Source organism: Equus przewalskii, chromosome 13 (assembly GCF_037783145.1).
Source record: "Equus przewalskii isolate Varuska chromosome 13, EquPr2, whole genome shotgun sequence".
In the NCBI taxonomy this organism is placed as follows: domain Eukaryota; kingdom Metazoa; phylum Chordata; class Mammalia; order Perissodactyla; family Equidae; genus Equus; species Equus przewalskii.
The window spans coordinates 84,998,801-85,022,443 of record NC_091843.1 but is presented as its reverse complement, the minus strand read 5'-3'; the positions used below and the strand labels follow the sequence as shown (position 1 = coordinate 85,022,443).

Below are 23,643 nucleotides of genomic sequence, written 5' to 3'. Positions count from 1 at the left end.
CACTCTGGAGGGAAGAGAGGCGGGCCGGCGCCTGCCCCGGCTCGCCTCGGCTGCGGCCAGCCTGCGCCCCTGGGAGGGTGCTCCGGGGCCCGCGGGCCTGGGCCGGGGAGGGCTCGGCAAGTTGGCAGACGCGCGGGGAGGAGGAGAAGCTGAGCCCGGGCCCCAGAGGCGCGGTGGCGAAACTTTTGACGCCTTCTATTTAAAGTCGCGGGCTCGCCCGCCCCCGGGCCGGGAACCCGAGCCGCCCTCCGGGGCCGCGCGGGCCGGCGGCGCAGTCCGAGGGAGAACAGCAGGCGCGGCGGCGGCTCCGGCTCCGGCTCCGGCCCCGAGGCGCGATGGCGAGCAGCGACAGCACCCACGCCGGGGAGAGCGCCTTCGGCTCCGACGCCGACGAGGAGGCCCCCCGAGCGCTGGAGACCGAGGAGGAGTCGGAGGGCGAGGAGGGCGAGGAGGGCGAGGACACGGCCGCGGAGTCGGAGGAGGAGCCGGACGCCAGGTAGGTGGTCTCCCGCGGGCGCGGCGAGCGCAGGCGGCCGGGGGGCCGCGCCCGGCCCGGGCCCGTCTTTTTCAGCTGGAGTTCGTTTCCCTGCATCTCAGCGCTTTCTCTCTGGGGGCGCCGTCTTGGTAAAGAACTGGAAGGTGAAGGTGCTGGCTGTCAGCTGGAGTGACAGGCCCGCCTGCCGCGGCGAACTTCCCCCCCCTCCTCCCCCGGCCCGCCCCCCAGCCCGGCTCCTTGTGACCGGCGCTGTTGCTCATTCCTGCGGATTTGCTTAGGGTCCCGCCGAACTGCAGGAATGTGCAGAAACGCTTGCATTTGGCCCAAGGCACAGGCACAATCTTGAAAGACGGAGCTAGAGAGAAGGGGGTATGAGGTAGGCGTGGAGGCAGACAGAGGCAGGGAAGGCTGCTCTGGAACCTTCAAATGCCTGGAGGTCTCTTGGATGCCTAGCACGGGGCCAGGCTGCTATAAGGGGACTTTATTTTGGTGCAAAGGCCCGTAAATTATTTGAAGAAAAGAAGCATGAGTTTCAATAACCCCTGTTCTTAAAATCCTGCTTCTTTTTCTCATGGTCCCAAATATCAACGTCTCAATAAATGTGAACCTGGTTGGGTAATACGAGATGAACACATAGGTCTCCCTCCACTTGCAGCTCCTTCCCTCCCAACCTTCGTGAAGGCCCTGAAATGAGAGCAGTGGGACTCATCTCCTCTCTGTACGGATTTGTTTCTACTTTCACTTATTCTCTTTGAGTATGGGTTGTGTTTTTGTTTTGTCAGTCAGCGATGGCCCTTCCTGAATCTAAAACTATCAGTAGAAAGGCTCTCTGGGTGACAGATGGATGTGCAGCGTTTCAGAATGCCCATCTTACCCAAAGTGAAAAGTGTTGCCCGACCAAAGCCAGCAGAGCTGATGTTGAAATGCTCAGAAAGTGTCATTGATTAGGGTGAATAGTCAGTCAGATAAGAAGTCTGAAATACCGGCCACATATTTACCAAGCAACTACCAAGGGGGGAGTGGGCACAGTGCCTGCCCTCAAGGACTTTACGGAAGAAGTTAGAGAGCAATACGGGGAGCATGAGACTATGTGCTGAAAAAATGAGAGGGATGGGGAGGACCAACCTCGGGTTCTGTGGAAGGTCAGAAGAGAGTGTAATGGCCTTGAGAAGAAGGGGCACGACCTGGGCCTTAGAGAACGGGCAGGAGACGCAGAAGAGAAGGCACCTGTGGGAAATGGAACGGGGAGTAGGGACCTGTGAGTCTTGGGCAGTGTTGAAAAGGGGAAATCTGTCAATCCCAGCCTTTATAATCTTTCCCTTAGTGGTGTCCGGGATCCTCATATCCTTGTCCAACCAACATTTACCCACAGGGAATCTAAAAACTCATTTACCCTAAAATGTGAGCAGCTGACAATGATGCAAAGCTCCACTCTGAGATTGCATTGTGCTCTGACCAAGGTCAAGATCTTCAGGTAAAGATTCATCTGCAGTAAAGTTCAGCTTGCTCTGACTACAGATGTAAGGTGGACACCAGGGCAGGGGGCAGAATGAGCAGAGTGGAGGGAAACATAAGGGAAGAGGTGTGGGGAGGGGGACCCTTGAAAACCATCACATTTTTTTGTTTTGGATTTGATGATGCGGGTAACAAGAAATCAGTAAACTTCCGAACAGGATTTAGGAGAACAGATTGGTGTTATTGAAAAATTAGCCTGATGGGCAGATTAGAAAGTTGGGTTTGGGGAGGGCTCAGCTCAGACGGGCAGCGGCAGAGGGAAAGCAAGGAGACGTCTAGGGACTGAACCACAGTGGGGGCGAGGGCAAAGGAGGTGGTAGCTGTAAGTAGAGGTAGAGAGGTGTCAGTGGGGAGCACCTCCTAAGGGAGCTGGGAATCCCTGAGTTTCTCCTACTTCAAAGCTTTGTCAGAAATCAAACTGTCTTGTTGTGTGTGTTTGCAAACATAGCCTAAGCTCTTTTTCCTTCTGACACTAGAGGTGAGAACTAGGAATGTTCTCTAAAGGCTGGGAGGTAAGAATGATGTTCCCTCATTCTTCACCCCGTCCTTCGTGTCTTCCACCAAAGTTTTACAATTAAGGGAGGGCCCAGCCCACTCTCTCTGTGCCGGTCTCGGTGCTAAGTGTTAACATGTGTTTTTCATTTTAAACCCCCCCAGCAACACTGTGAGGTGACTGTCCTGCTGCAGATGAGGAAAGTGAGGCTCTTTATCATTTGCTGGGTTTAAGGCAGGTAGACGTAAGAACTGAGATGTGAGTTTGGGTCTGTTTACTCCAAGCCACCGCCAGGCTTTCGCCACCTCCCTGCCTTTGCAAGAGGGAGCCTTCCTTACTGTTGGTGAAACTCGAATGGCTCCAACTAGCTTCCACGACGAAAGGGCAGAAGAGCAAAAGGAAAGACCTCATCCCTTTGAATAATAGTGGGAGTTTTCCCCCTTCTTGAATGGAAAAGTTGCCTCTGCATTTTCTCAGAGGTTCATAAATGTTGTGGAAACCTTAAGGATGAAAAAGGTTGATAGTGGTTGTCTCCGAGTGATGGGGTAATGGCTAAAATGTTTTCTTTATATTTATCTGTATTTTTCAGTTTTTCTATAATGAACATATAGTGCATTTTATCATCAGAAAAAATAAACTTTACTTTCAAAAGTTCAAAAGGCACAAAGTGTAATCTACTTGTAAATCTTTTCTTTATCCTTTCAGGGACCATATATAGAATTATCTACATCCACCTTTCTGAATCAAGGGAAAAAACCCCTTTAATTATAAAAATGCTTTTCCAGTGCAGGAAAGCTCACCATTCCACATGCTAATACTTATATTGGATCAAAGAACTACCCTTCCAATGTATCACTCAGTGATATGAATATGCCATATGGCATGAAGAGGCCCGCGTGTGGATCCTATTAGCCATTCTATCATGGGAAAATTCCGTATGCTCCCTGAGCCCCAGTTTTCTCATCTATAAAATGGGAGTAATAATTCCTAATTCATAAGGTTGTCATAGGATTAAATAAACTATGGGAATGTGTGTAGGAGTGCTCAGCCTTTAGGAGGTTCCAGTAAGTTTAGTTTCTTACACCCCTTCAGATGAATCGGTATTGGCAGCAAAGCTTTCCCTTCTGCCCACCATTCCTCAAAGAGGGGAGAGCGATGGTCTCAGTTTTCAATGTGAGTAATGATCCTGTTTCACTTTGGCTTCCCTGTGTTCATTCATTCACGAAATCTTCATGGAATGCCAGCTGACGTGGACCATGCAAGGTGCTGGGGATACAAAAATTCCTAGAATCCATTTCTGTCCTCAAGGTGTTCACATTCTAGGTGGAGAAAATAGAAGAGATTTCAGGAAGAAAAGGTCTGTATGAAGCTCCTCAGTGGGGAGAAAGTCCTGGGCCATCCAGCCTAGAAGGACTGGGGAAGGCTTCACCTGGGGCCTTTTGATCAGGGTCCTCGCTTGTCTTGAAGTGCCCAGAGGGCCTGTCGTTTGTGGATGGCAAAAAGAGATTTTCGGGTTGCTTAAATGTCATACAAAAGTTGTATGTGAAAAGCAGATAAACCACAGGATGTAGAGCTGCGAGAGGCTTAGAAACATCTTTCCCCAACCAATCCTGTTATGGATGCAGAAACGGTGTCAGGAGACATGGGTTCAAAGTCCACAACTTTTTTATAGTACAAGTGGGATTAGATCCAGGTGTCTGGACTCCAACTGAATGTTAGTTTATTCCTCCAACAGATGTGTATTGAACTGCTACTATGTGCCAGGCACTTTCTAGGCACACAGGGTACAGACTGAACGAGATGAACAGAGTTCCTGCCCTCCCAGGAGTGACTTTCCAGTTTGGGGAGACAAATAAACAAATGCATAATGTGTCGGGTAGCAGTAAGTGACCTGAGCACAAATACAGCAGGATCAGGGTTATACCGTTTTGGATGAGTTGGTGAAGAAAGCCTCTCTGATGAGTTGACATTTGAGCAGAGATTGAAGGAATGAATGTTCTCAAGAAAGGGAAGAGCTGGTGCAAGGGCACTGAGGCAGGAATGTGTGGCTTGTTGGAGGAACACTAGGAGGTCAGGTCGCTGCAGCAGACTAAGGAAGGGGGAGAGTGGTGGGAGATGAGTGTGAGAGGTAGTTGGGTTACAGATCATGTAGGGCTTTGTAGGCCGTAGTAGGGCCTTCAAACTGTATCCTGAGTAAAATAGGAAGCTGTGTACTGTCTAGCATATCACTCAAGGTGAAAAAAACCCAAGATAAACGTGGCAATTGCAGTATTCCATTAAATAGTAACCCCCCAAATGTTCATATATTCATTCAACTGATATTTCTCGAACACCTACTATAAGCCAAGCACTGTGCTGAATGTTTCAAATCCTGGTCTCCCTTATGGAGGGAGATATGTAAACAGACACTCATTATTTTTATGTTTTTCTCACTGTAGACCCATGAAGCCCGACTCTTTTAGTCTTTCTCACAGATCACTTAGAAATTTTTCAGTATTTTTGTTTTGGATCATTTTCTGTTGGTCAATTTTAAATTCTCCATTTAAATACAGAGGATTTTTTGCCACAGCAGTATCAAAAACTTAAAAATCACCTTTAATTGCAGCTTTGCCCATGCAGGTATAAAATAGATCTCTCTAAGCTGGTAGAATTAAAACTGTTAGTGACATTTCCATTTAACTAATCATTGTAGGAAGCAAACCTCTTGGAAGGTGAAGGGGTTTGTAAATGGTTTTTGTTATCGGTACGGAGCGCTCTGTTTCCATGTATCTATTTATATGGTGTCTCCCACTGCTGTGCTTACCTAGGTGTTTTGACAAGTGTGTTATCTGAGCTGGCCCTCTTTTGAGGTCAGTGGAAGGAGCTGAGATAGGAGGGGTGACTGCTCAGGATGCCAGAGACTGAGGGCGGAGAGAGGATAAAACCCAGGCGCTTGGAGCCATAAACTGAAGAGCTATTTAAGTGTTGGCTGCATGGGTATCACATGCCCTTGGTAAGACTTTGACTCAATGTAGGAGAATACAGCAAGAGTTGGAATTGCTTTTTCTTTAAAACAGCAAACCTACTAAAGTGTAAGAAATATTGACTGATAGAATTTTGCAAAAAAAAAAAAAAAAAAAGAAGTGTCTCCTTTTTCCTGGATATTCTGAACCTAGGCATAATGAAAGCCTTGACAGAATTCAGACAATATAACCAAATTCCCCTTCCTACCCAGAAAACTTAGAGAATCATGTGCAAGAGGTTAGCACCTAAAATAGTAATCTTTGGTTTAGCCCGCCATTATCCAAGAGAAATATAACGTGAGCCACATATGTAGTTTTAAATTTTCTAATAGCCGCATTACACAAAAAATTAAAAAGAAATGGGTGAAATTAATTTTAATAATATATTTTACTTAACCCAATATCCAAAGTAGTATCATTTCAATGTGTAATCAATATAAAAATTATTAATGGCGTATTTTACATTTTTTTGGTGCTAAGTCTTTGAAATTTGAAGCGTGTTTTACATTTACAGCATGTCTCCATTCCCCCCACCTAGCTACATTTCAAGCGCTCAGTAGCCACATGTGGCGGTGGCTACCATATTGGACAATGCAGAAATCCATCAGCTTCCCTGGAATCCATAGAACTGCTCCACGGATAATGAGCTCTCCATGCTCGGCCCTGGGCTAGGCACCAGGGACATAAAGGTGATTGATAGCACACTTGCTTCTCTCAAGGAGCTCTCAGTCTGGTGAGGGGAAGCCCTTAATTCCAACATGATGTCATAGGTACTACGCTAAAGATATTAACAAAGGACTAGAGAAGAGACATATATTCTTCTTAAAATCAGATTTAGAAAGGTTTTGCAGAGGAGATACTGCAGCTGGGCAGAAAGATATTCCAGGCACAATATGGTTGGATAGTCCTCTAGTTCCTGGTCCTAGCTGTTGTGCTGCTAATTGCTGGTCTGTCTGAGCTTTCTTTTTCTCATCCAGAACCACTCAGGATTTCCAGGACTGAGAATATTTATTGAATGAATAAGTGAGTGACATGAATAACTGAACAAATGCATGAGCAAGTGAATGTCGGGTCATCCAGACTCCTGCAAGAAGCAGATATAGCTGGGATATTGAATCTGTTAGATTAGGTAGAATTTCGTTGGTTGTTGACCATTCATTTACCAGGGATTGACAATGCCCAGTGACTGTGGAAACACAGTAGCTTGGAGGGGACAGTGATAAGCACTGAGGGATTGTTCAATTAGGATGTCTGGGTCATCATTCCCACCTTCTGTGACTTGTCAGAAACCTCCCCTAGACTGACCCTTGAGCCAAATCATGGATGGAAGGGTAAGAATAGGCTTTGTTTTTTGTCCAGAGGAAAGTCCTCTGTGAAGGCAACTGGAGTGCATCCAGTTCCAGAATTCCACATCCTAATCCGATCAAGTCCGAGATATGTGGGAGGATGAATTGATGCTACTGTTCGGTCTACCAAACTCTAAATGCTCAAAGCCCTCTCATGGAGCCGTTACTATGTTTGCTTGGTTGAGTATACTTCTCTTTAAAAAAAGTCCACATGCTAAATGGAAATTTACGTTCACCACAAATTTCCTCTTAGTGGCTGATTTAACTAAGGCACTTAAAATTGGTGATCTGTAAATACAATTAATTTCCTCCTGTTATGACTTGTTAAATTAACATTTATTGAGTGGAGCATAGGGTGAGGATAGTGTGCTGAAGTTCCATAAAAGCCCACAAGAGAAAGTGAAGTAGAGACGTTTATCACTCACAGGTCTTGGAGGAAGTACGTGGCGTATCTCAAGGGGATACATGGGGAGGCCAAGGCAGAGTGCAGGCAGAGAGGCAGGACCTGGGACACACACCTTTATTAGGGTGCCTGGGTGGAGTGCTTTGAGGTTCCCAGGCTGTCTGCATCCGTCAATTCCAACCAAAATGAGTGGGGTTTTGGTAAGCTCCAAGGAGGCCTTACCTGAGGGAGACACAAGGGGAAGGTGCTGGAACGTGGGGGAGAGTGTTGATCCCCAGGACTGTTGGGGAAGTCACATCAGGTTCTTCCATCTGCTTGTGACTCTGTGGGCTGTTATCTAGAGCGTGTGCTGGCAGGAGGGGCTAGTATCAGTTTAAGCCCCCTGGGGGCCACTTGGTTAAAAAAAATGGATGCCAGGGCAGCAATAGCATGGAGTAGCTTAGCTAAACTCATGACACCTCCGATCTCAGAAATGTGTCTACTATGAGAAAGGAGGCTCATTCATTCAACGAATATTTATTGAGGACGGACTGTGTGTGAAGCAACGCAAACATGGAGTGAGGCAACCAAACAGCTTCTAATCTTTAGAGTTTAGTCTCTGGAGAGGGCAGACGTGACACAAATCATCTCACAAGTAACTAGTTGAAGACAATGCCTTGGTAAAATGAGTCGGCCTCGGGAAGCTGAGGTAGGGGTCCACTAGGACCCTGGTCCTTCAAGTCCCAGTTTTTGAAGCCTCCTTGCTCATTCCCCTGGGAGATTTCTGTCAGTCTCCGGTCTGTCTTGCTAGCACTTCTCTATCAGCCTACAGCAAAAGGTCTCACGGTCCTGTAGTTCAAGTCTGGCAGGAAAGCCTGGCTGCTGCTGACCCTTATTCTAGAAGACACCTTAGCATCATTTCCCTGACCCGCTGATGTTTCTGATGAGTGAATAGAGACCCAGAGAAGGGAAGAGAAACCAGCACTGACTCAAGGAATAGCTGGACCGTTCCAAGCAGTGTCACTTGTGATTTTGAGTTATTTTCACAGTAGCTCTATGATACAGGCATTGTTTTCATTTCCACTTTATGGAAGAAAATGTATGCTTAGCAGCACTGAGTAATTTAACCCGTATAGGACAGCTGGTAAGTGTGCCAGGGATTCCAGCCCTGGTCTAATGGCAGAGCCAGAGCTAGAAAACTCATGGGTTCAGTGCTTATCTCAAGATTTTATATATATACACAATATGCACATGTCTGGTCTTTATTAACAAATTTCTTTCTCTTTTTTTTGAGTGTAAATTTAGTTTTTAAAAATAATTACTTCAGTTTACTTCTAATTTTAAAAGCAAAGCATAGAAGACTCAGAAAATCTACATAGAAGACCCAAGAAAATCTACATAGTAGCTAATCCTGACGAGCACCTTAGCTATATTAAGTTTCCTAATGTGTACTAGGGAGAGTAGATCTTATGTTTAAAAATAGACATTAGGCAATCCAGTGAGACTGAATCCTCATAAGGTCAAACAGAGCAACACCAAAATAACTTCTGTGCACGCTCTATGGGATCATATGGTAAGTGCTCAATAGGTATTTACCATAATACCAATAAAAGTGACATCCTCTGCTTAAAAAACAGAATTTTATTGGATTTACCATGATGCACTTTGAATTTTCATATCTAGTATTTTTTTTTTTCAAGAGAGAATGTGCAGAAAAGAGTGAGACAACAGTGTTTGTTTCTTCTTAGGGTTTTGGGATCTCCAGGAAGGACTTCAGTAAATCCCCTCTTTGTCCGGCACCTTTCTGGCATAAAGCAGGTTACAGCGCAGAAACACCTGGTAGGATTGACAAGACCTGGGTTATCATCCTGGCTCTGCCACTTACTAGCTGTGTGCTTTGGAGCAGGATGCTTGACGTCTCTGCGTCTTTACCAAGCCTGCAAGGCCCTACCTGAGCTGCTTACCTCTCTCAGCTCGTCTCATCCCTTTCTGCTATGTTCGCTGCGTTTCAGCCACGCGGTCTTCTTTCTGAAACTCCAACATATTAACCCTGTTCCTGCACCCAGGTCTTGACACTGCTGTTTTCTCTCCCTAGTACACTTATTCCCCAGATCCACTCTGCAGGTTTCAGTGCAAACGTCACTTTCTTAGAGAGGGTTTCTCAACTGCCCTGCCTCACGGCTCTCTTCCAGGCTTTCACTATCACATTATCACCATTTCACATTGCCCCTCATAGCACCTATCCCTATCTGAGATGCTATCTTTTTGTTTATTTATTGTTTCTTGCCACCACTAGAGTGGAAGCTCCATGAGGGCAGGGGCCCTGCTTCTCTGCTGCATCTCCAGCAGCTAGAACACAGTGTCCTGCACACAGTAGGTGCCTAAGAAATGGTTGTTGAATGAATAAGTGGTTGGATCTTACGACAAAACATTTTGTCCCAGGATCTCAGGTTTCCTTCTCTGAGATCAACACTGCTCATATCATCACACTCCTAACAAGTCATCTTGTTCTTAGGAGCCAAAACGGGGTCCGGAGAATGAGAACGGAGTGGTAGTCTTTGAATTTGGCAAAATGCAAGTCAATAGAGAGAGATTAATGACATAGAAATGCAAGCCCCTTGGAGAGGGTTAATAGTGTAAACCTGTCAGCATCTGCCTTAGATTGGATTCCCTTTTGAACAAATCCCTTCAAATACAGGATGTAAGATACTGTCCTGGGACAAGAGGGCACCCACTTGGGTGCTTAGGAGAGAAGGGAGAGGGTACCACAGGCAGACAGTGCGATAGATGTACCTCAGTCTCTCCTGCTTAGAGGAGGAGCTAAGGATGTTACCCAGGAAACTGCAGAAAATGACTCTCTCCCAACCCTCGGCTCAGATTGCTCTGGGAGAGAGGATATTCTCATTTTCCTGACTCCTTAGAGAATCCAGGATACACAAGGCGGGCTGGGGGTGGGAGAAAGCACACACAGTTAGCAGTGTTGATAGAGGAGCTAAAATTGCCTGATAACCAAATGTGTAGTTAAATCGGCTGATAGAATTAGGACGCCTACTTTATTCGCAGACTTGACCCTTTGAAGGAAAATCCCAGCGGAGTCCCTGGATCCCAGCCTAGGTTGGCAGGGAGCTGCAGGGTGACCCAGCTTCTATGGCTGCAGGGCCAAGGCAGAGAGAGGGCTGCTGGCCTCAGAACATCAGCACCTTATCATCTGAATAACTCACAAGAATCGGTGGCCTACTTTATCTTGGAGAAAAATGACAAGAAACGGCAACCATTTCTTAGAGTTTTCTTTCTATTTCTCTCTGCTCCAGTTCCTACTTGCTGCTCAGCCTGCCGCAGTTTCCACTTGTCAATCCCATAAGTTCCCTTAGATGAGTCTGCATAGTTTAAGAGTTTAGAATCATGAATTCAGAAACTCAGGGTTTAGTAACAACACCGCCACTGAACACGTTTCCATTTGCCGGTAAAGCCTGTGTAAGTGATTTTCTCTAGATGAGGGGTGCTGCGTGTTCCCAGGGTCTATGTCAGTTAGAGTTTTGAGCTGCAACAGAAGCTAACTGTGCCTGATTAAGCAGAAAATTGCTTTATTCAAAGGATATTGGTAGCTCATAGAATCCTGAGAAGTGTGGAAAAGTAGACTTAGGTAGCCAAGAACAACCCTTAAAACCATGCCTCAAAACTGATCTGATGAACTATACAGCTCAATTACAAAAAGACAAATAACCCAGTTTAAAAGTGGGCAAAGGATCTGAATAGACATTTCTGCAAAGAAGATATACAAATGTCCGATGAGCACATGAAAAGATGCTCAACATAATTAGCCGTCAGGGAAATGCAAATCAAAACCACAGTGAGATACCACTTCACACTTACTAGGGTGATTATAATCAAAAAGACAAAAATAACAAGTGTTGGTGAGGATGTGGAGAAATTAGAATCCTCATACACTGCTGGTGGGAATGTAAAATGGTGCAGCTCCGTTGGAAAACAGTCTGTCAGTTCCTCAAACAGATAAGCCTGGAGTTATCACATGACCCAGCAATTCCACTCCTATGCATATACGCAAGAGAAATGGGCATGTATGTCCACATAAAAACTTGTATACGTGTTCCTAGCAACATAATAGCCAAAAAGTGGAAACAACTGAAATGTCCATCAACTAATGAATGGATAAGGAAAATATGGCATATTCACACAATGAAATATCATTTGGCCATAAAAAAGAATGAAGTACTGATTCATGCTACAATACGGGTAAACCTTGAAAACAACACACTAAGTAAAAGCAGACAGACACAAAGGCCCACATAGTGTATATTTCCATTTATGTGAAATGTCCAGGATAGGCAAATCTAGAGAGACAGAAAGTAGATTAGTGGTTGCTTAGATCAGGGCAAGACTAGGGGGATGATGCTTAAGGAGTGTAGGGTTTGTTTTTGGGAAGATGAAAATGTTCTAAAATTAGTTGTGGTGATGGCCTCACAACTCTGAATATACTAAAAGCCAATGAATTGTACACTTTAAGTGGGCGAACTGTATGTGAATTATATCTCAATGAAGCTGTTTTTGAAAAGACGTTCTCTGGTGAGGAAATGGTTGCCATTATTACTGGGCACAAGATGTCACGATTTGTACTGTTGCCACTTCCATACCAGCAGCTCAATATTGCAACAGCTGTAACCTCTGCTACCACTGGAGAGAATGAAGAGCTCCACCATCTATTTCTTTCATCAGTAGCTCTTGAGTCAGTCTGGAATGGGTGTGAAGGTCAGCACTGGGAGAGCAGCTGGCATTGTCAGCACTACCTCCTCCAGGACCGCCAAGTGGGGAATTTACCAAATGGGAAGAGAGGTCAGATGTCCACTAGAAGAGCATGGGCCCTGGGCTAGGCTTTCTTCAGTTTGTTACCTGATCCTCAGAACATTTAATACATGATGCAGTAGATTTTGCCTTTTGTATGGATGTAAAAACACATTATTTAAACAGTGGAACAAATCAACTGGTTAATATTTCCATAAGGAATTTAATTGAAAATATAACACAGAGCAATGACCAAATAGAGCCATCTGAGGTTGAAGTACTTTTTCTCATTAAATATCAGCTAAATCTGACTATCACTGTTTGTTCTAGATTTGACTTTTCATTTTATGGTAAAAACAAACAAGTCTTTAATTTAGGTCTCAACATGACCTATCTTATACACTTGGGTATCTCTGCTTTAGGGTTTCAAAGCTCTATTGAAATTTCTTCACTATCTGTAATTAGAGAGTTCATTCCCTTCTAATCCTCCCCCCCCTTTTTTTTTTCGAGGAAGATTAACCGTGAGCTATTATCTGCTGCCAATCCTCCTATTTTTGCTGAGGAAGATTGGCCCTGAGCTAACATCTGTGGCCATCTTCCTCTATTTTTCAGGTGAGATGCCTGCCACAGCACGGCTTGATAAGCAGCAAGCCCCAGGCCACTGAAGCAGAGTGTGGGAACTTAACAGCTGTGTCTCTGGCCGGCCCTGCCTTCTAATCCTTTTATCTGTATACCTAGGTCAGTCCTCCTGTGAAGAATTGTGCTCCAACTCACAAGATGGCTACTATGTCCGTGGTCAAGGGGAGAAATGAGACTCAAGTAGTGTCAGATTCTCTTTTCTGAGATGTACAGTTGGACCAGCTCTCTCAGCATAACTTTGGGGATGGTTTTTCCCTGAATTCAGATTTAACATGATCACAGAAGTGGTGTTCTGGCACTAGAAAGATTTCATTTTACATTCCTATTCGTTTGGGGACTGTGTGTAATTTGTCTTTGGGACACATAGTACACACTCATAGATGTTTGAGTGACTGACAGAATAAGTAACGATTGGGTGACGCAGGGAAGAAGACTTAGAAAACTCATCAATTTTGCTTAGTTATGCTTTCCAGAGGTAATCATTGTTAAGGAGATGACTTCTGTCTTAATTAATTATGTCTTATTAGTAAATCAAAGTGGATTTATAGATCCACAAAGTTTGGACTTCACAAGGTTAATTCAACATTGGAAAGGAAAAGAAAGAGAACAAACATATGGAGCGTTTGTTATTTGCCAAGTATTGTATGAGGTATTTTACACATATCATTTCAACACAGCTGCCATATGAAGTACGTATTAGTCTCCTGTTAACTGATGTTGACCTTCAAGCTCAGGAAAGGAAGGGGAAGTAATTTACCCAAGTGCACACTGATAGTGAAGTCAGGATTTAAACCCAGGTCTCTCTGAAGTGAACATGTTATTTCCACCATTACCCCATGCTATCTCTATCCCATGGGCTCAGGTATGTGGTATATACTTAGATAATGAGCCTTGGTTTCTGTCTCAAGAATCTTACTGTCAAGTAGAGACACATGGACAACACCAATTGTGATAGTGTGAAGTAGCGTAAAAAAGCACTGTGGGAGAGTTATCAGAGGAGTACTCCGTGAGCAGAGAAGTCCCGTAAATCTCAAGTATTGTATTTCATATCAGAGAGTGAGCCAGCTCAGTCACACTCTGATGATCTAAAAACAACTCTCCAGACAGGGCTCGCAGGGCCCGCAGTGTTGATAAGAGGTGGGTAAGAATGGAAGGCTCTTGTACAGGCCCCTGATAGGAAGGCAAATTAATAAACCTTCTGGGGGGAAGATTGGCAAAGTGTAAAAAGCCTTAAAAAATAAATTTGTTTTTGACTTTTATAAAATTCTACTTCCTAAGGTGTAATTCTAAGAAAACAAATGTGCAGAAAGAGGTGACTATAAAGATGTTTGTCATAACTTTTTCTTAAGAAAGATTGGCCCTAAACTAACATCTGTTGCCAATTTCTTCTTTTTGCTTGAGGAAGATTGCCCCTGAGCTCACATCTGTGCCAGTCTTCCTCTATTTTGTATGTGGGATGCCACCACAGCATGGCTTGATGAGTGGTGTGCAGGTCTGTGCCCAGGATCCGAACCCATGAACCCTCGGCTGCTGAAACAGTGAGTGAACTGAACCACTGTGCCGTCAGGCCAGCCAACCCCCACCTTTTTTTTTAGATTCTTCATTGCAGCTAATCTTTAAAACACTACCACTTGTCAAGTTTTGGTGTGGTATAAAGAAAAATAGCTCCTCTCTTTTCCAACCACACATCTGTGGGAGGCTAGATTTTCTTCATGTACTTGTCCAAACAGAGCATATGTACACTTTAAAGGCAGAAGCGGAAATGAGAATTCAGCTGTCTTTTGTTAAGCTAAACATTAAAAGTATTTGCAAAAATCTAAAGTATTCCTACTTTTCTCACTAAATGTTTTTGTTTGTTTATTTTGGAAAATGGAATTAGTTTTTATAAAATATGTTATTGATGTTGACATGTAATAAGTTACTTTATTTTTATTTTATTTTATTGTTTTAAAGATTGGCACCTGAGCTAACAACTGTTGCCAATCTTCTTTTTTTTTTTTCCTGCTTTTTCTCCCCAAATCCCCCCCAGTACATAGTCGTATATTTTAGTTATGGGTCCTTCTAGTTGTGGCATATGGGATGCCACCTCAGCAAGGCCTGATGAGCAGTGCTGTGTCCGTGCCCAGGATCTGAACCGGTGAAACCCTGGGCCACTGAAGAAAAGCGCGTGAAATTAACCACTCAGCCATGGGGCTGGACCCCCTATTTTTAAATGAATTAATAAAAACTTTTAAAACTTCTGTTTTAATTGGTAGTACTATAAAAATCAATAGATACAACCCACATAGACAAAAGCTTTTTGAGGTCCTCAATCATTTTTAAGAGCACGATGTGGTTCTGAGACCAAAAAAATTGAGAATAGCTGCTGGAAAAGAATATTTAATAGCGTGGAAAAATGTTCAGAATATACTTTTAAATTAAAAACAGGTTATAAAACATACCATTTGTGTTTTTAAAAAAAAGGAGAAGAAAAGAGCACCTCTTCGGATAGAACAATGAAAGAAATACACCAGTATATTAAAAGTAGTCATTTTTGAGTGTTGGGATTGCTGATTATTTTAATGTTCTTTTTCTGTATGTGCTTTTCTACATATTCTACAGTGAAATTTACATTTGACAATTAGGAAAAAATCTTTATCTTTAAAGACAGTACCTAAAAATCTTGAATTTTCACCTAAATTCAACTGAGGAATGGGGAAAAAAGTATTAGCAAGGGTTGCTTATAATATGCTTTTTGAAACACTTTACTAGATCACATACATATGTGTATATGTATATATATATATATATTTTTTTTTTTTTTTACTGGGTTTTTCTGTCTTTTTTGTGGGGGACGAATAAGAGAATATTATGGGAAATTCACCTTATCTTTTAGAACTGCTTTAAAGTCTTGTAAAAATGATTTGGGGGATGCAGAGTTTTACATTAAGCCTATTTATCCCAACATAGTCTCCCATAAAGTGAATTAAACTATTGAGTCTATTTTACTGACTTCAAATTTCGAGATTTTATAGGCAGAAACAAAAAGACTAGAACAAGCTACTGGCAAGTTATTTCTTAGTGTATCAACAGGAATTTTGTTTAATCTCTGTTTCTTTTTCCTTCCAGAATTTGAGACTTCCTTTTATGACGTTGGTTTCACTGTCTGCATTATGTTGTGGGTAAAAGGTTTCTTGTTTTTTTCTAGCAGTGGGGACTGAGCCTGATGAGGGGACCATCAGCTGGGTCTTCTGGATGTTTCTCTCCTGGTAACTCTGGCTCTAGCCCAGAGCTGCTGCTGCTGTGCTTTCAACTTGGTGGGAACCAGGCACCCCTGCCACCAACCCAACATGACAGAATTTGACTAAAATGTCTTTAATTTTGTGTTTTTTTGAGGAAGATTAGCCCTGAGCTAACTACTGCCAGTCCTCCTCTTTTTTGCTGAGGAAGCCTGGCCCTGAGCTAACATCCATGCCCATCTTCCTCTACTTTATATGTGGGACGCCTGCCACAGCATGGCGTGCCAAGCAGTGCCATGTCTGCACCCGGGATTTGAGCCGGCGAACCCCGGGCCGCCAAGAAGCGGCATGTGCACACTTAACCACTGAGCCACCAGGCCAGCCCAGACTAAAATGTCTTAGCCACTAAAGGTGATGGAAAGGGTATAAGAATGCAAAATACCCAGACAATTGCTTGAAGAGTTAAAGAGGAGAGACGCAAAGTTTACTTATCAATGTTGTTTTTATTACCAGACTTTGAAAATTGTGTTCTTGAGAGATGAATCTTTCAGGTTGCAATTCTCCTCCAGTTTTAAGGCCACATTGGAGAGAGAAATAAACTGCATTCAGAAAAAGTTTCTGCACACAGCCTTTATAGATCATTGGTTTGAGAATAAAGAAAAAATGAAGATTGGGAAATTTTATAAACATTTTGTGTATGCACAAAAGAACACACTTTCTAATACTGCACCTGCAGAAACCACATAATTAACGGTGTTAATGAGTAATCATCGAGAGCTATCTAGCAGAAAATGTCTGAGGATTTGTCGGTAACTGTAACATCATGATTAATTTTCCTTGATGGATTATTGGCAGCATTAGTTTGGAGACTAGCTCAAAAGTCCAGGGAGAAGCATTTGGAAATTAAAGAGAAGGCGTGTGGTTGTTGCTTAATCAGAATTTCCCAGTCTGACTCCTCTCCCGCTTCCTTCCGTCTAGCGCTCCTTCCCAAAACGCAGCACAGAAGATTCCCCAGGATGTTCTCTCTCTGTAGCTGGAGGGCACCCGCAGTGTGCTCCAGTGGTATCTCTGTGGCGTTGCCCCAAACAGGCCCAGGAGAGCTAACCATTGTCCCCCAAGCCTCTCTCCTGGGACAGGCAGAAGGTCCTCCCTCTGGAAGCTCCAGGGCTGGGCGGTTTTCATCTGTCCCTGCTCATCTCAGCAGCATCTGCTGGAGAGAGGTCTTGGGGTGTTTTATTATTATCATTTCCTTTAAATAATGACAGAAAAAAGAAAAATGTCTCCATATACTAGGCATATGGTCAAACCCTCATTCCACCAAATAGAGGAGCTGGATTTTATTTTTAAATGTATTATTGTTATTTTTATGGCCACAGTTTAAGGGCTGTTTCTCTGGTGCAAACTTAAGAAAAATTGCTGGAGGGTCACTAAGGAAATGAAGAAACCTGATCAGGTTTCTCCTACTTTTTGGACTAATTAGCCCTCATCCTCCACGCTTTTATAGAATGATAATTGTAGTAAAAAAAAAAAAAGTCAGTGGAACAGCAGGGGAGAAGTCTACCCTGACTCACTGATTTATTTTAAGAAGATCCCAGCCTGACACATTCTATTAAGACGAAGTGTTCTGTCTCTTAGCAACCACCACTCAACCTTCACAGAAATTTGACAGCAGTGGCCGGTGGGGTATGGTTTCTGTTCTGCACTAATACTCAGTAGCTGTTGAAGAACTCCAGTGCTAAAGAGCTAAGCGTGTGTTTAACTCCTCAGCTGGGAATCCCAGAACACCAGTGTTCCTATCCTCCATAGTTTTCCACTTATATCCTCAGCCAGGATTAGTGTTGCCTGTGGTTGGTTGACTGTCTGGTTTTCTTCTCACTCTTGGGTCTACCTATACCAGTGGTTCTCAACTGTATAATTCTAAAGAGATTTTTGCTTGTGACAACTGAGGGTGGGGGGTGTGGGGGTACAATTGGCATCCAGTGGATAGAGGCCAGGGGTGATACTAAACATCCTCGGCTCACAGGACAGCCCCTCACAACAAAGAATTTATGGAACCCAAAATGTCAATAGTGCCATGGAGGAACTCTCACCATTGAGGAGCTCCCAAGACCACAAATAATTGACCCGCTCACGTTTTGGTCTGAAGTAGGCGCTAAGTTATGAACCAACCCTGTGACACTGTAGTTCATTTATTTTGGTTCTCTAGATCTGTCATCTTTTTTGCCCATAGTTTTCCATAATAGTGGAGAATTTAGTGCTTGAGTTTTTGTACTTCTTTGGGTGGATTCAGACATCTGTCTGCAGTTTATTTAATTGAGTCATAGCCCCCAGGTCATGGTCAGGCCCTAAATGGATAGATATTCCCTAAGGATTTATAGATTGATTGCCCATTTAAAAACCCAAATTATTCTTTTTAAATCTGAGCAGATAAACAGTTCCTGTAATTCCAGAGTTCTGATGGGTTGTGTGACACCTTTACCAGCTATTAGGCAGACGTTCTCTACTTGAAGTAAATGGAGAAGTTTGTGCACGTGGCCCACATGGAATACTTTGGTTGGGGAGGGATGAGAGTAGGAGAGAAGGAATCTAGTCACTATTTTGCACTGATTTTGTACTTTCAAATGGATCACTTCTTTGTCTAGTCCTGGTTGTATGGTCATGCATGTCTTAGTCACTCAATGACTCAAGCTATGTCAGCGGTTAATAACAAATATATGTGTAGCCCATCATTAACTAATTATCAGGACTGTTGAAAGCCCTGGGGTTTTCCAATCTGCTTGGAGGTTACAGTAGCATTTGGAAGCATCTGCATAATACTGACACATATGCCACTGGGTCTTTCGATCTTCAAGAAGATTAAAAACTTTTTCGAAGGTGCCCCAAAGCACACCCAGACATACCATATGGTTTCACACCTCACTCCTTTTGGACACGTTGCTCCTTTTACCTGAATTGCTGCCAACCACCCCCCAACCTGGCCCTCCTGAAAAATTCATTTTTATCTTGCAAAACCTTACCTCGGCCTTTTATTCTCTGTGATTATATTCCAGATTCTTCCTCTCACACGTGCATTTACACAGCCTGCACAAATCCACTCCACAGTTAAAAAATTTCCTTCTCTGTACATGCACGTCTGATGCCTTTTGCACATCCTGTTATCACATGGGTCACACTGTATTATAATGATCTGTTTGCAGCTATAGCTCTGTGCTGGCCTCTAAGTTCCTGGGAGGCAGGCACTGTGCTATTCCTCTTAGTGTTACCATTACTTTGCACATTATGAGTCCTTGTTGGAATTTAAGAACAGAATTTCTATTATTTATTGTGCCAGGCTCAGTTTTTGTCTTATTTTTTAATTTGCAAAATGTTATTGATTAACTGAGTTTTCTCTGGTTATGGGACTGGAATAGGGGTTGTGGTAGTTAAGGGAGATTTTGCTTATCAATGTTAGATTAATTTTTTACAACAAGAATGCTTTCATTTACTTGTGTAATCAAAATTAAAATTCTATGGCATATGTGTTAGTACTTTTTAGATGCTTCCAAAAGTGTGTATATATATATATATATATATATATATATATATATATATATATGTATGTATGTATATAACAACTATGTATAACAAAAAAAGTGTTTTCTCTGCCCAGGAGCACAGGTGTGTAATGTTGGATGAGACGTTTAATGATGACTGAGACGTGAGTTAGGGTTTGTATTAGGTGAGAAAACATGAGGCTGCTGCAACAAACCAAATCTCAGGGACTTAGGATAATCCAAGTTTCTCTCGAGCTCTCTTAAAAGTCCAATGCAGGCATTCCTGGTTGGGCAGCAATCCTCCAAGCAGTGACTCGGGGACAGAGGCACCTTACCTGTTGTGGCTCCACCCTCTTCAGTATGTGGCATTTACAGTTGCCGTGCTTCAAGCTGTGCATGGGAAAAAGTACAGAGAGGACCACGTTGGGGAGCTTGTAATGATCTACGCCTAGAGATGGACTACATTACTAGTGCTCACTTCCGTCTGCTAGAATGCCATCACTTGGCTGCCATCTGGCCACGCCTAACTCAAGGGAGGCTGGGAAAAGTGGATGACCTGTAAGCCCAGAAAGAAGAGAAATAAGCATGGTGTTAAGCTTGCCATCTCTAATAGCAAGCAAAGGAACGACTCTCTCTATACCAAAGAGAAAGTGGAATCTCTTAGAAGAACTTTAAAGAGCTCACACTCACAGAATGAACGGTAGATGGGAGAAGCAGGCAGGAACTGGGGGAGTGCTGTGTGGGGCCCAGGGACCGAGAAGGACTGATTATCTGGCCTGGAGGCCATGGGTTTTCAGCCTTCCAGTCACTCTGCTTAAGATCCAAATCCCTGATTGGGGTAGGGCAGAAGGGTACATGGGCTCCAACCAGCTTAGCCTGAGTAGCTGCCCATCTCTGAGCTACTAGAATATGGCAGGGAGGACAGTTTCGTGGATAACCATCTCTTTCAGGGTAAAATCCAAAGCCTTCCTCTGGCCTATAAGCCAAAGTGCACTGGCTCCCAGTGGCCCTTCTCACCTCATCTCCTATCTCTCTCTCTCCCTCGCTCTGCTCCGGTACATTCCCATATTTCTGTTTGTGTTTGCTAAGCAGTCTCATCGCAGCAACTTTAATACTGTTGTTTACTCTGCTCTTTCTCCTAATATTTGCAAGCTCACTCTCTCACTCCCTCAATGCCCAAATGTCTATTTAATTGAGAGGTCTTCCTGGGCCACCCTGTATAAGATAGCCTCCCAACTCATAACCATAGCCCTCCATCCCATATACCCTATTTGGTTTTCGTCATAGCACTTATCGCCACCTAATGTTTCTTCGTTTGCTTTGTTTCTTCTCTGTCTTTCCCTTACTACAATTTAAGCAACGTGAGCACAGGGACTTTGTTCTGTTTGCATACTGAAAACCAGACCGTGGGTCAGAGCAAGTGTCAGAGCAAGCGCTGGAATTCAGGTTTCCTCCCATCTGCTCGCAGAGGGTAGCAGAATCAGCCTTGGAGCTGGCATGGCCCTAGGCTAACATAACCTGAGGCCTTTAAGAATGCCAACTTTTATCTTTTTGCATAATCTGACTCAAATTGTCAACCCTTATTCTTTCCAGATCATGGACATTTTTTGCCATGGATATAATATTATTTATCACTAACCATGGGTAATGCACTTTTAAAATTGGTCTATGTTGCTTAGAAATCATCATGTCAACCATTGCAGTTCTGTATTCTGAAAGCTCGTGCAGACAAAGACGTGCTCACGCCTGTGTGCTTGTGAAGGAGACCCATGTGTGATCAGGGCATTGCTGAGTTCTGCCTGGTGAATTTCTCTTGGTCTGACTGGTCCACATACCAGTTTATGGTGGATACTCACAAGTGCGTGGGTTAGCTATTGTATCTGTTCTTGCTGTCAATTGATGTCCTTTAGGCTTTACCAACTGAGATGCATGTGGTCATTTACTTATATTGGGCTTTGGCAAGTAGAATTATTACATAACACCCTCTTTCCCCTCCCTAAGTTCTGGAACAAACAAATAGATAGATAAGCAAATGGATAGATAAATCAAAGGAATGGCAGATAGAGATCAAAACGTCAACTTTATTACTGATAAAGCTGATGATATCAGAGAATGTGGCTTGGGTATAGGACAACAATGTACTTCCTACTACCAAATCTCAGAAATAGACAGATTTATATACCCAGTCACAGGCTCTCTGAAGACCTACAAGCCTTTCCACATGAGGACCTGTTCTGTATACTTAGCACAAGGAACAGAGTAAAATGGGGAGGAATCATAGAGGGAAGCCAGCCCAGGAAGGAGTGTTACACTAATAGATGCCCCTCCACGTGGAAAGAAACACCTGGAATGAGAAATTGGTGTTCCAACTAATAATCTTAAATAAATTGCTATCATATATTTTAAGAGATTTTGCAGATAAAAAACTCCTTTAAAAAAGCTAAAAAGATATGAGTCTTTATATTGCATAATTTATTCATACACCCTTATATAGATAAAGCAGGAAAATATTCACACACAGCTGAGTGTTCTCAAGCCAGGCTGGGAGAATGTTGATTGTGTTGTGTCTAGTGATGATCTCGTACAAGCGAAGGTTTAGGCAAGCACCTAATTTGCTTCACTGTGATGCTGCCTCCAGTAGCAACATCCAATACATCCTAGATTTCAGAAGAATAAAATAAGGGGAAATTATATTTCTACCATGAATCGAGAACTCAGATCAAATTGCCTAACTTGAAGTGAACTGTAAATATCTTTTAGAAAGTTTGCACCAAATGATTATCTTGCTGTAAAAAAATCATGCCCAACATAGTGCCTACTACATAACTGGAGCTCAGGAAATACTTGTTGAAATGAATCTTGCCTTTTGCCTTCAATTTGAAATAAGTTGAAAGTTAATGATGATCAAAGTCTTATGGTTTCTAAATTCATCTGAAACAGAAATTTCATGGGTGTAAACGCTAATGAATGGAAACTAGAAATGTACAGGAAGAGTAATATAAATTCTTTTAACTACTTTCCACAAAACTTAATTGGCTAGAGTAATCAAAGCTCCCATTTTCTTTGTAAAACAGACCAATGCCCAAAGCAAGCTAGCCACTCCTTGTAGCAGGCTACTGTCGAATGATGCTCATCATTTTGAGTTGCATTTTTACTAAGGGTCTGCTGTGACTATTCCCAAACTTTTTTATACTACTTGCACTTGTTATTGTTATTATGTGATTTAATTAAATATTACTGAAGCTGAGGAAATATGAGCGTAAAAGTAAAAGAGTTGTTCCTCTGAAAACGAAGGTGAATGTTTTAGAAAGACTTCGTAAGAGCAGAGCCCTTAAAAGAACCACTAAAAGACATGATCCTGCTCACAGGGTAGTTTACAGCCTTGTAGAATAGCTATGATATATGTAAAAATAACCAATGTAGGGTGGCAAATGCCACAGGAAAAAATTACATTAAGATTCCAGAAGTTCAGAGGAAAAAAATTCCTTTTGGTTTACAGAATCAGTGATGGCTGCGTGGCGAAGTTGAGATAGGCGCTGGTCTCTGAAGGGTGTAAAGTTAGGATGTAAAGAGATGATTCACTCCAAGTGAGGAGAAGGATGCAAGCACAGGCATGAGAAGTAAGGCCAGTGTTTGGCTGGAGCACAGGGCTCATGGAGGGGAAGGATGGAAGGTAAAGCTAGAAGATAACTGGGTTTCAAATAGTAGAGTGCCCTAGTCTCCAGGCTTATAAAATGTCTGGTCGTTGTGAAAATAAGATGCTTGTTCTTCTCCTCCACAATGAACTTGAGTGGTCTTTAGATTCCTACAAAACGAACACTTTATATTAGGGCATGATAACGTTGTATAATCATTTTTTCATTCATGGTTTCATGGGTTTTTTTCTTAATTTCCTAGTAGCTTATAAGCTCCTTTTAACCTTAAGCTGTTTTATATTACTTTTGTTCAGCAATGCATATGATTACTTTTCTGCTAAGAATGTGAGTATGCAATTAATTCCTGGTGAAATATTAATTGTAGAATTAGTGATTATGTTTTTAAGAAATATTGGTTCATTTTTTTAAGGCCCACATAAAATACTAACAATTTGTATTAAAAGATCACAAGCTTGCTTGGCATTTTATGCTTTAAAAACGTGTTTTTCAAAGTTTGCCATATAATCAAGATCATATGTGACTTCATTGCTCTTTAACATCAGTTGATACTTAATGCACTTGAA

General features: G+C 42.8%; 1 protein-coding gene across 1 annotated transcript in view; it reads left to right on the top strand.

Annotated features, from left to right (window-relative positions):
• Positions 1-220: 220 nt before the first annotated feature.
• Positions 221-23,643, top strand: part of CMYA5 (cardiomyopathy associated 5) — an 84,481-nt gene continuing 61,058 nt past the window's right edge. Inside the window, exon 1 of the mRNA XM_070571540.1 lies at positions 221-496. Coding sequence (XP_070427641.1) covers positions 336-496 — 161 coding nt within the window. The 5' untranslated portion in view covers positions 221-335. The remainder of the gene's footprint in view (positions 497-23,643) is intronic.